Source organism: Jaculus jaculus, chromosome 13 (genome assembly GCF_020740685.1).
Source record: "Jaculus jaculus isolate mJacJac1 chromosome 13, mJacJac1.mat.Y.cur, whole genome shotgun sequence".
Lineage (NCBI taxonomy): Eukaryota > Metazoa > Chordata > Mammalia > Rodentia > Dipodidae > Jaculus > Jaculus jaculus.
Genome location: NC_059114.1, coordinates 65,259,474 through 65,272,592, shown reverse-complemented (window position 1 = coordinate 65,272,592; position 13,119 = coordinate 65,259,474). Strand labels below are relative to the sequence as shown.

General features: G+C 39.7%; 1 protein-coding gene across 1 annotated transcript in view; it reads left to right on the top strand.

The window, feature by feature from the left end:
* Positions 1 to 13,119, top strand: part of Ghr (growth hormone receptor) — a 272,896-nt gene that overhangs the window by 129,295 nt on the left and 130,482 nt on the right. The window contains exon 2 of the mRNA XM_045132800.1: positions 1,676 to 1,756. Within this exon, the coding sequence (XP_044988735.1) occupies positions 1,687 to 1,756 (70 nt within the window). The 5' untranslated portion in view covers positions 1,676 to 1,686. The remainder of the gene's footprint in view (positions 1 to 1,675; positions 1,757 to 13,119) is intronic.

Here is a 13,119-nt window from a genome sequence, read left to right as displayed (position 1 = left end):
AACTGCAGCTCATATTTGTTTGAAACCTCTCAGTTAACAGAGCATGTTCATCTGTATTTTAATGCTTGATTCTATGAAGGTCTCACAGGCAGCATCAAGGAGGTTCCTCCTGCATGAGTGTGCAAAGGTATATTCAGACACAAGAAAATACTGAGCTTATATAAGGATGCAGTTTCCTAAGTAGGAATATTTTAAGAATGTCAAATTATATGGGGTGAAAAAATATAGACTGTCTTGTCTAGAACATTAGGCATTTTATACCTACCCAAAATTGCACAGCCATTACCTTAGGACCACACCTGAAGACTTATGAAAACAAACATTTTTGCTCATTATTTCAGCATGATTGGGGATAGCAAACAGGGCAATTTTATTATTGCCAAGTTTTCATAGTAATTAAAACAAGGCCAATCGAGGCCTTGGAAGAACGTGTGGTGTGATGATTAGCCATGCCTGAGTGACTTACAGATAGATCAGGGTTTTGTTTTTGTGGTGGTTGTTTTATTTTATTTATTTATTTGTGCATACATTCATGTTCACATACATATGCATGGTAGGGCCTCTTGCTGTTGCAAATGAATGCCACATGCTTGTGCCTCTCTTTGCGTCTAGCTTTATGTGAATGGCTTGGGAATTGAACCTGGGCCAGCAGGCTTTGCAAGTAAGTACCTTTAACTGCTGATCTTCCTTCCCAACTCTGATGGTATAGCTTTATGGAATTACTGGAACAAACCTTTAAAGTAGTTAGAATTAGCTGCCAGGTGCAGCAGTGGCTCTACAGAGGTTAGTATACCGAGTTCCTTTCCAACCAGCTCAAACTTGTATCTAGATAATCCTGGATGCAGGCACCGTGACCTGTTTTTTTTTTTTTTTTTTTTTTTTTTTTCTTTTCCCAGAGACGCTTATATTCTCTAAATAGAGGTATGTGCTGACAGAGACATGTTGATTCGTTTCCTTGTTCATTAGACTGTAGGGCTCAAGGTGCAGACACACATGGGATTCCAAATGGCTAGCAAGGCCACACTGTGGTGTCTTGGTGCCTAAGCTCTGTGCATTCTTGGGTCTTTCAGTGCCTACATCTCTCATAAGTTCGGAATTTGCAAGGCCTCAGTGATGTTCATTTATTTATCACCTGTGTACTTGCCTTTTAGTTACACCTCCCTGGGCTAGCTCAGTAGTAGCCCAGCATTTTGAGTGTTGATTGAGTTCATTTGTTCCTATGTTACTATTACAAAAATCACTGTTTTTTTTTTTTTTTAATTTCTTTTATGGCATGTCCTGCTTAAAGCCCCATGCTTGGTAATACTGATGACCATTTTATTTCTATTTCTGGATCAAATTAAAGTGAGCCATGTTGGCTCACTGACCCTGTGACTGCAGGATTCATGGGGGTCATTTGCTGTGAGCTGATTCTTTGGCGGTCAATCAGGACACAAAAATCTAGCAGCCATGCTATTTCCTGAGGTGACCATCCATGAGAAGTGTAATTTAGTTCCTGCTGTTTGTCTTCATGAAAGTATGATGGTACCAACGCCTAGAGCAGTAGAAGATTTTATTAGGATTCCTTGTACAGATGCCATGTCTGTACATGTGTGGTTTAACCATCTTTACATGACATTTCATAACAGTCTCTTTCTCATTGTTTGGCTTTATCTTATTCTTTTTCTTGTTGCAGGTCCTATAGGTATGGATCCCTGGCAGCTGCTGTTAACCTTGGCACTGGCAGGCTTGACTGATGCATTTTCTGGAAGTGAGGGTAAGTTCTGCTTTCTTATCCCAGCCCCTAGCACTATGAAACAAAGCATAATTTTGTTGAATTCAAATTAAATACTTAAGTTTTAGGGAGCAACCAATAGGACCACCTTAGCTTTATTTACAAACCAGGAAGTCTTTTCTTGGGATATTTTATAAGGACATCAATGGTCAGTTTGGCATCTGTTGTTTTTGCATTGAAAATAAATGCTATGGAGAAAATTGAGGGTATTATGTTGAAAGTAAGCCAGGTCTGTTATCAGTCTCTGAGGGAGATATTGAAATTACACTGAAGAGTTATTAACCTACTGAGCATACAATTCATCTGTGACTAAGGGTATCATAGTCTATTTCCTGAGCTCAAAAAGCATGCCTCTGAATCATATTCTCTGAGAGAAGAAATTGCAGGTTTCAAATAAATTTCTCCTTTTACTCTGAGTGATTCCCATTGAGTTTGAGGAAAGAGATACCTGAAGTAGTTGAATGATGTTTGCAGAAGGCATGGGCTTCCTTGGCCACATGTATAATGTTTCCCACTTTGACATACCTTCCTTCTGGTAGAAAAGTCACAATATTTTTAAATTCATATTTCCTAGCAGAAGCAACAGAGACAAAGAAGTGTCATAAAAATAAAAAAAATAAAAATTTTCTTTGTGTTAATAAATCTGATAAGGGTTGGGGAACTTTTCAAAGATCTTACTTTGCCTGGACAGAAGTAATACACTTTGCCCCTTCAATGAGTCTGGACTCAGTTGTTGCTTTGACAGGAGCTGACTTCCTTACTCAACACCCAGCTCATGTTGGAAAACACAGTTTAACAACAGACTTAGCGCCTGAAGATGTCCTCCTGACCTTGTAACCAAAAATAAATGCAGAGTGGTGAGCTGCTCAGGGTGACCAGAGTCAGTCAGAAAAGGAACAGGATCAAACATGTTATTTTATTTCTTAAAGCAATTAAAAATATTTATAGAAAAGAATTCATAATTGTTTGAAATATTTTTGGGTCCCTCTGGTGTTATAATGTCAACATTTTGCAAGTCAGACGTGGAAAGAATCGCAGGCTCATTTTTCAGCAGCTTTTCCCATGGCTGGTTTTAAGACATTGGTTCTGAGCCAAAGAATTACAGCTCAGAGCCTCTGCTGTTCCAAAAGTCATGGTGGTTTAATCTCTCCTTTCTTTGCTAAGGTGACTTTCACTGTACAGGGCAAAGCTTGAGGAATTTTAAAAACCCGTGAAGTGAAAAGTATGGAATACGAATCTTTAAAGAAATTTTAAAATGTAAATCTGGCTAATAGATTAGAGCTCAAACTGTTTCAAACCTAGAGAATTACAATGTCTGTGTCAGCTGCTTTGACATTTCAACAACTTTTGAGAGTGAAAAAACACTATTAGTTGTTTATTTTAAATAAATTTAATTATGTCTATTTATGGTCTACCATGGAATGACATAAAACACACACATATGTTTATAGTACAGTGGTCACCACAGTTCTCCATGTGGCAAGAGAAGCTATAATCTGCTTGTTTAGCAGAAATGCTGGCAACATTATCCTACTTTTGGCATGTGAATGTTGTATGTGGCATGTGTGTGCTGCTGTGTGTGTGCAGATGACCAGGTGGCTCCAGGGGTCCTCCTGTAGTGCTTTACCTCATTGTTTTCTTGAGACAGTCTCTGAAACCATATTTACTATTTTCAGGCACAGTAACTGGCCAGAAATCCTCGAATTCTGATTCTGAGATTCTCCTATCTCCACTGACAGGATTGGAGACTGGACTGGCCTGGCCATACCTAGCTTTTTACCTGGATGCTGGGGATTAAACCCAGGACAACTCCCTGCCCTACAATAACCTATGTTTGTTAACTGTAGTCCTTGGTGAACATTAAAGCACTGGATTTATTAATGATACTCACTTGCTACTTTGTGTCACCTGCCTACAATCTAGCTACGTGTTCCCCCACTCTTGACCCTCACTATAACCCTGGCTATTACCACCCTCCTCTATCTTTATACATTGGACCACATTAAAATGTATACATGTTACAATCTTCCTTCTACTTCTGGCTTATTTTGTTTAACCTAATGTCCTCCCATGTTATGGCAAATGGCAATGTCTCCTATCTTAAGGCTGAAGAGCATTGCACTGTACCGTGTGTGTATGTGTGTCTTTACCTATTCCTCTTGATCGACACCTGAGTTGTTTGTTTCTTGAGTATTGTGAATACTGTTGCAACAATTTTGGGGGATCCAGTTAAGTTTTCTGCACAAGGTGGTGATTTTTTTACCTTGATTAGCTGGTTCTAATATTAGCTTTATTTTACTCTTGTTTTGATTTTAATAATGTTATTTGTTTCAGTCTATGGAAAATAGAATAAGAATATGGCAAAATCCCCCCCTTTTTTATTTCTTGTTAACCTCACCAAAATTTCACTGGAATATGAAGTGTTCTAGCATACTTTCTTACAGTGGCCTGGGAGTCAAAGTTGGAGACTGTTGCATGAATAAAACGGTGTAGGTGAGCATGTCCAAATATGTGCATACATGCTGGTGTGTATGTGTGTGCTCATGTGTGTGCATGTGTGTGTGTGTGTGTTTACTTGCCAGTCATAGACACTTAATAACTTCAGCCAAAGTTAGCACATGACCTGACCTGATGTGGGTCATGATCTCAGATGACATTCGTGGACCATGTGTTTCTTTTTCTGCCAGGTCTGGGTCAAATCATTTTATTTTTAATTTCTCCCCTATTGTATAAGGCAGGCTAAAAATACAGGGGAATGTTATCTTAAGGAAAAATACTACTATAGTTTTATAATTCACTAATTTTGTTCAGTTTAAGATGTTTCATTATTGATTTTAAGTGATTATGGAAAAATTACCTGTGAAAAAGCTGCCCCAGGAGCTGGGCTGAAGAAGACAGATCCAAATGCCTTGGGAATGTTGGCTTTTGAACCATTAAGCAGGATTTTACTTGCTTGGGCAGATGAACAACTAGAAATGTACTGGGTTTGAGTGGATTTTTTTTTTTTTTTGCTAAGTCTAATTGCCCTGTGGGAAATTTAATGGGAGCAAAAACATTGAACAATACCACCATTGTTTTTGCTAAAATGTTGTAATAGATGTTTTCTCTGTCTCTCATCCTTAATTTGAGGTTGCATTTCTGCTCTTTAATACAAATCACATAGCTTCAAAAAGAATTTCTTGTTTGAAAGTTAAGAGTGGTCAATGTTGCCTCATTTTCTGAGGGCTTTACCTGGTTGCCCTATCAACTGGCTACATCAAAATTCCCACTCCTGAAATACTACTGATAAGAAATGTGCAAAATGACCTGTAAGGTTATAAAGTAGATGATAAACCTTTACTAGATGAACCCGTCTACAGTTCAGCCTTCCCTGGATCAAGCTACCTAAGGAGATGGAAGGAAAGTCTGCCATGCCAAAGTTCAGTCTGGCCAGGACATGAGCAGCTTCTGAAAAATGACTGAGGGTGATATAGTTTTAAAATCCAGACTACATAAAGAAGGCAAATCATTGAGGTGCTCTGAACAGTCAAGGGTAAACTGGACTTGTTAATTTGACAAGTTCAAGGCACAGACATTTCCTAAGATTTTTCTATTTTCAAACCTTGAATTTAGGGACATAAGGAATACAATGAAATTCCTCAATGAATTTATCATGAATTAGGAGATCAGAGAATTATAATATCATACCCTGTAAATGAACTATTTAAAATGGAGCAAAGCACAGGCCTGACAACTAGCAATGAATATGGAAAATAGATTATTTAGTTACTAATATTATGTTCAGCACACTCTGCAAGGCCTAAGGGGTGACTCCATTTCATGAATTTAAAATTCAATGAGTATTTACTTTGTGGGAGCAGACTTTGGTACATAGGTACCATGTTTTTAATTATTCCTTTATGAAGTAAGCTGAAGTCAGTAGATTTGAGGTAAACTATAGAGGATTTACAGATGGCAGAAGATTCATTGAAGAGATTTGTTCAACCTTGAAGAATCGATAGTATTTTAGAAAAATGAAAGAGAAAGTATGTGACCTATCCAACAATTAGTCTTTTTCAAAGTTTTAGGTAGCCAATCAAAATAAAATACTAGCCATGATATTTGAAAATCTTGTGTTCCATATTTATATGTAGTATATGTCAGATTTATGAAAATACAACATGTGTAGATTTGTATGTGTATCTATGCACATGCATATCAATATATCATATGTATTTGCTAAGCATGACCTGTAAGTAAATCTCATGATTGACATCTTACCATTCTCAAGGTTGATTCTGCAAAATGTCTTGCATCATTATATAACAATAAATATAAAAAATTTATTATGAATGATGAGCCATGTTCTAAAGGAACCAGCACCCCCCACATAAAGTTCTCTGCATACTTTAAACACTCTTTGTAATCAAATTATCACAAACAACCTGATATCATATTTATTTTGAAGAAAAAACTCTACTGTTCAATAAGAAGTAATCGTACCAGTGGGGCTGACTTTGATGAGGGAGAGAGAGAGAGAGAGAGAGAGAGAGAGAGAGAGAGAGAGAGAGAGAGAGGGAAAGAGAGAGAGAGAGAAAGCGTGCGCGTGCGCACAAGGGAGGAGAGACAAAGGGAGAGGTTGAGAATTGGCCTGACAGGGCCTCTAGCCACTGAAATTGAACTCCAGATGCTTGCACCACCTTGTGTGCATGTGTCACCTTGAGAATCTGTCTTATGTGGGTTTTGAGGAGTCAAACCTGGGTCCTTAGGCTTCACAGGTAAGCACCTTAACTACTAAGCCATCTCTCCAGCCATTATTCATTTTATTTGATGGAGAAATAGAAAAGAGAAAAAGAGAGAGAGAAAGAGAGAGAGAGAGAGAGAGAGAGAGAGAGAGAGAGAGAGAATGGGCACGCCAGGGCTTCTAGCCACTGCAGACGAACTCCAGATGCATGTGCCCTCTTGTGCACCTGGCTAACATGGGTCCTGGGGAATCAAACCTGCATCCTTTGGCTTTGCAGGCAAATGCCTTAACTGCTAAACCATCCCTACAGACCCCATTATTTTTTTTAATATACCTTACTTCACAGCAAAAGCAGCACACAGTTTTTGTTCATTTTTTAAAATTTATTTATTTGAGAGCGACAGACAGAGAGAGAAAGACAGATAGAGGGAGAGAGAGAGAATGGGCACATCAGGGCTTCCAGCCACTGCAAATGAACTCCAGACGCGTGTGCCCCCTTGTGTATCTGGCTAACGTGGGACCTGGGGAACCAAGCCTTGAACTGGGGTCCTTAGGCTTCACAGGCAAGCACTTAACTGCTAAGCCATCTCTCCAGCCCAGCACACAGTTTTTAAAGGTTGCCAGACATACTGAAAATATTTTAAGGAAGTATTGGATTAACAGTTGCAGTTGATAAGCAGTAAAGACTATCCATCCAGACATGCTCAATGAAGACCAATCTAGAACTTTGCCTTCTCACTGGAAGTGAGGGGAGAGGCCCCAGAGCTTTTAATTATTGCTGCCTTGACTGCCACTCAGGGAGAGACGAACCTTATGATCTGTTTTAGTGCCATGGCTTAAGTCCATGTACATGAACAATCCTATGTCACCTTGACCTCCTCATATGACAGACTGTCTTGACATTGGACTTCACCATGTCAGAGCAAGCCAGGTGACTCTGGATGGTGCCAAAGAGAGATGTGTGCATAGACATTTGCAAATAATGACATAAAATAGTCTTTTGGCAATTTTTATCTTCTCTGAATTCAAAGAGGGAACTTTAATTTATGATCCTGACTTTAAGAAGCTGATGGTTTACAGAAGCAGAGGCAATGTAATTATAATTCAGTTGTGAGCCTTTTAGGTTATTATGGAGTTTCATGCCATTTAGTAGTATTGCTGTATTTCACTTTGGAAATAATACTAGTAATGGAATAAAAGTCAATTTGAAAGGAATGAGTGGAGAGGAATGTTGTTAAAATAGATCAGAAGAGGGATGATGTAAGTATGACAAGGTGATCATGTAAAGAATACATGGGCATAGATAAAGAAATGTGGAGGAGATGAGACCTCCAGTGTTCATGGTTCAATTAACATGTGGATTTTTTTTTACATTGGGAACTATCAGTGTGTTCTTATTACATCCATTGTTAAGTTTACACATTTGTATTTAGATGTGATCAATATTAGCAATGACTCACTTTAATATAGTGACATCCTAGAACACAGCTCATCCTGTTGGCAGTGAAGTGGTGTGGGTCAGGGTAGTTAAGTACCCTTCTGCTGGGGAACGTGCTGTGCCTGAGGTGACAGCAAAATATCTAAGCCATCTGTTCTTTTGTATCATTTCTCAGAACTCTTCCTGTTTAGCTCAAGTCCCATGGCCCCCTCACCTCTGCATGTGACTGTGGCATGCTTAAGATGGCCGTACAGTGGAGGGTCCACCCTGAAGAAAAATGCATTATTTATCTCCCCATTGAAGTCTCTGGACATTAACAACTAGATTCTAACACCATAACAAACTCCTAAATATTTTGTCATTGCTGGAGTAGCTCACAGGGTGCATTGAGAGTCACAGAGGTTTGTACTAGGTAGAAGCAGGGATGTTGGCTGGGTTTACACCGTAGCTGACTCAGGCCAACAAAGGATCTGGCAGAGTGAGTGATTCAGTTTTCATGTCAATTAGTAAACAGGCCTGGGGCCACCCATGAACAGTCCCAGTTGACACAAACTGATGATGATGATGATGATGATGATGATGACTGTTCCATCTGTCCACTTTGGCCCCCAGCTTTTCTAGGGTTATAAAATGTCCCCCACACCACATTGATATCATAGCCCAAACTGGAGCTTTTGACAGGTGGTAGACAGGTAAAAGGCAGATAGAACTTACATGGTGCGCGGTTCCTGCAAAGAAGCTCTTCACGGGCATACCTACTCATTTGCCTCTGGCAAGAGGCTAACCCAGGCACAGTTGTGCAGAGGCCCCTGTTAGCTCGAACAGGCCCAGTCTGCCTCTGCCCCTTCTGGAGATCCTGCACAACTTGGAGAAGCCCAGGGTCCCTGAATCAAAGAGTACTTTTTCACTGAGAAAATTATCTTGGGGGTTTCTCTCCTGTAGTGATTTTTCTTCTCTGTACTTTGAAGTTAATTGGGTTATTTTCCCATGATTAGTTCAGTTTCAACCTTAACCTTAAAACTCTGTATGATAAAGAGCTGTAGGCATTTCAGAATCAACAAAGGCACCCTGAGGCTTGGCTTCTCATCCTTGTAATTGCTTGTTTATTCAAAGAACTCTGCCACAATCCTAAAAACTCCCCTGTCTTTCATGTGCAGTAGGCCCTGTAGCTCCATATTAGCTTTTCCGGCAGCATTATCATGGATATTTTAATAGTGATGTCAATATCATCTCCAAATATAGAGTAAAGCTTCCTTATCACCTGTAGTTAGCAGAGAGGCAGGATGATATATGAGTGCTCTTCAAAGTCTGATCTCAGAGTTGGTCCTTCAGAGATGGAACTTTTTGGTACCTTGTTTGGAGACTGCTAGACAGATCAAGAAGTCCTCAACCTCAGAGTCTCTGCTAGACTTGAGTGCCCAGATTTGTTTGAAATGAATCCCCAACTTTGCGTCAGATAACCAGATACAATTATCAGGAGTTTATGCTTTCTGCTTAAGCCTGGCCCTAACCTTAGCAGTGCCTGCATTACCTTCCCATGCCAGGATTGCACATATAAGAGCCTAATGAATCATGTCTCCGTGATTAGGAAAGAGTTTCATGATATTTTTATAGAAGCCTTCACCAAAAGTATACATGGGGAGGTGTGTGTAAAGGCCTGATGTTTGCTGTGTGTCTCTTTTCTAAATGAAGTAATAATGACATCGTTACTTCAAGTTGTATAACAAGTCTGGATTGAACTTGAAATGGATGCAATTTAATTGGTTTCTACTGGCAAAATGAAATGATACCAGTTAGTATTATGGATATAAAATTTGCTAGACCTTCAAGTATATGAAGGATGCTTTGCTCCCAATTCTCTAACACCTTATTTGTTGAATGAATAAATGAATGAGCATCAAACTCCAGGCATGAGATATCTCCAGTCCTATCCTGTAATGGTCTCTGCTGCTCTGTATGTTCACTCTAAACAGGAAGATTCTGGAAATAACTTTACAATGGTAGAAATTTGGGTTTGGGGAGATTTCTCTGGGGATGGAATGATTTCTTTTTTTTTTTCTTTTGTTTTATGTACCAGACACCACCAGAGCTAGAACTCTGCCCTGAATAAGGATGCCTATGAGGCTAGTGGCCTTCCTACACCTTGCCTACCCTCTTGCAAGTCACTGACCTTTCTCTCTTGTGCACCCACCACTGGCCAATATCCCACAGTGAATGAACTGGTCAGCTAGTGGTGCCCCTGACACCACTGTTATCTGTGCCCCACCTACCTGGTAAATTTCTTCAAATATTGACAGACACAGAGAGATATAATGAGGACTGTAGATCCTAAATCCAAATTTTCTCTGTCCCTTTGGACATTGAACTTCAGATTATGAAAGATCCTGATTAGGGAGCCTATAAATATCTGGAGCAATTTTTTTTAGCTCATTCCTTTAAATCACAAGTCTTCTCAATTTTCTGGTAAGAAAGGTAAAAATGATAAAGTTGAAAGTAAATGTTTTGTTGATAAAGTCCTTAATTTCTTGATTTTTAAATACAAAAGAAAATGATACTTTGTGTATCCTCTAAGTTTTAGCAAAATGTTGCAAACTTATGGAAGGAAACACAATACTTAGATTACGTGGCTTTTGGCTAGCCATGTGCTGTATAAATATCATTCACATAACCACCTTAGGGAGATAGAACTGGTGTTTCATCGTGCCAGATTTTGAGGAGACTTGCTTTCTTCAAAATGTGAAGTCGTATTTTAGGAAAAAATAACCCATTTGCAGCTGCCTAACATTTAACACTTACCATTATTCCTTCTCTAACCTTCATTGACGCACTGCTTTCTTGGTCTGAGTAAGGGAGCTATGCTTTTCTTAGCCTTAGTTAATGGTGAGGATGTGTTGTGAAGAGAGTGGGGGCCTAGGGAATCAAGAGAAAGGCAGTCATTGTAGGAGCCTTATCCTGTGTCAGATAGTGTGGCCTGATCAGTTTGCTAGGGGTAGATGTAGCAAGGTGCCATGCTCAATTGGCCTTGACTAGGTAGAATAATTGGTATATCATAGGGTATAACTTTTCTTTGTTGTCTAGACCAGTATTGTACTTTGGTTGTTAGATCTGAACTTAAAGTGTGGTTGGCTAGCTTTGCACCACCGTGTAGCCTTCACCAAGCCTAACTCCCTTCCAGTACTGATCTTACTGAGGAATAGAGGAACAGAAGGAAGTAGATAACTTTTGTTTCTGCCCTGGCCATATTTGCATGTCACACTCAAATAGCTATTATGGGTGTGAAAAGCAAAGAAATATAACTTGCTATCTTATCAGATGGTAGTGTTAGGTAAAAAAAATGTATTTTAAGGAAAAAAAATAAATAAGATTAGGTCTTCAGAGATGGCTTAGCACTTAATGCACTTGCCTGTGAAGCCTAAGGACCTAGGTTCAATTCCCTAGAACCTACGTAAACCAGATGCACATGGTGGCACATGTGTCTGGAATTCCTTTGCAATGGTTGAAGGCCCTGGTGTGCCCTTTCTCTCCTTTTCCCTCTCTTTCTCTGTGTTTGTGTGCGTGTGTGTGTGTGTATCTCTCTCTCTCTCGCTCTAATAAATAAATAAAATAAAATTTAAAGAAGAAATAAGATTAAAGGAAAATGGAATGTTAAACTACTTCGTTTATATGAAGTATACCTAGAATGAAATCATCTATTGATTTTAATGGTCTGAGTGTTTTAATGGGCTGATTTTTCCAAGATGCGATAAGAGACGATTTGTTAATAAACCAAGGAGGTGAGAAACATCAACAGATGACTTAAAGCAGAAAGTAAAAGGGACATAATGGAATTTCATGCTGACTTGAAGTGATTTGGAACTGTCCTTGAGTTTATACTCAGTACTAAATGAATATTGTATATATTTCTGGCTTATTTGGGAAGCTGGCTCTCAGGAACTCAGTATGATTTGCCTCATGTTATTCATAGGTCCTTCCTGCTGTGGTTCTCCTTAATGATCACTTCCTTATGGTAGCAGCAGTCAGTCAGAAGGTGGCACTATCAGGAGAATCTACTCAGGTCCTCAGAGCACCTTTAGAGATGCTTGAGGAATGTGATTAGCAAGAAGTTTCCATATCACTCACATCCAATTTCTGTTTCCTTCTGTGCTATAATGAGGAGGAACGATGTAGATGAGTGATGTCAGAGCTATGATTTTGGACTTGGTCAGATTTGCATTTGAATACCATTTATGAGCTGTGTGAAGGTTTTAGCTTGGGTTTGAGGTAAGTCTGACACTGAAACAATAATTTATATGAAAGTGGATTATTAGAAAATGTCCTGTCCCTGAAAGGACCTGATAGGAGAGTAGAGAAGAAAACAGACCAGAAAGGTCAAGAAACCAACCAAGGGTGCAATATCAAATATGATCGTTTGGTGGGGTAGGGGTCAGGGACAGAGGTGGGCATCCTCTTCAGTCACCTCTGGAGTTGGCCAGGTCATCTTTAATTGGTAGGTGTAGAAGAATGCAGAGTCTCAGGCACTGTCCGCTCTCCAAGTGCAGGCAAAGCTGACTGTACACAGCGGGCAGAGTTGCAAGCGCAAAGGAAGGTCGTGGGTACAAACATCAGCGTAGCACTGACAGCATGTGCTGTGAGGGCTTTGATGGTTTCTTACGTCCCCTGGGCCTCAGGTTTCTCATCCATTACACAGAAGAAAAGGCTCATTTAAGCCTTCAATGAGTAAAACACCTACTGAGATTGCACAGGGAAAGCGTATAAATATGCAATTATGGGGCTGGAGAGATGGCTTAGCGGTTAAGCGCTTGCCTGTGAAGCCTAAGGACTCTGGTTCAAGGCTCAATTCCCCAGGTCCCACGTTAGCCAGATGCACAAGGGGGCGCACGCGTCTGGAGTTCGTTTGCAGAGGCTGGAAGCCCTGGCGCGCCCATTCTCTCTCTCCCTCTATCTGTCTTTCTCTCTGTGTCTGTCGCTCTCAAATAAATAAATAAATAAATAAATTAATTAATTAATTAATTAAAAAATATGCAATTATGGATAACTGCCATTGGTGTCAAGTTATGTTAGTTACTGCCAGGGCCTCTTGAGATACAACTCCAGATGCATGTGCCATATGGCTACTGGGAAATTGAACTCAGGCCTGCAGATTCTGTAAGCAACTGCCTTTAACTACTGAGCCATCTCCCCACC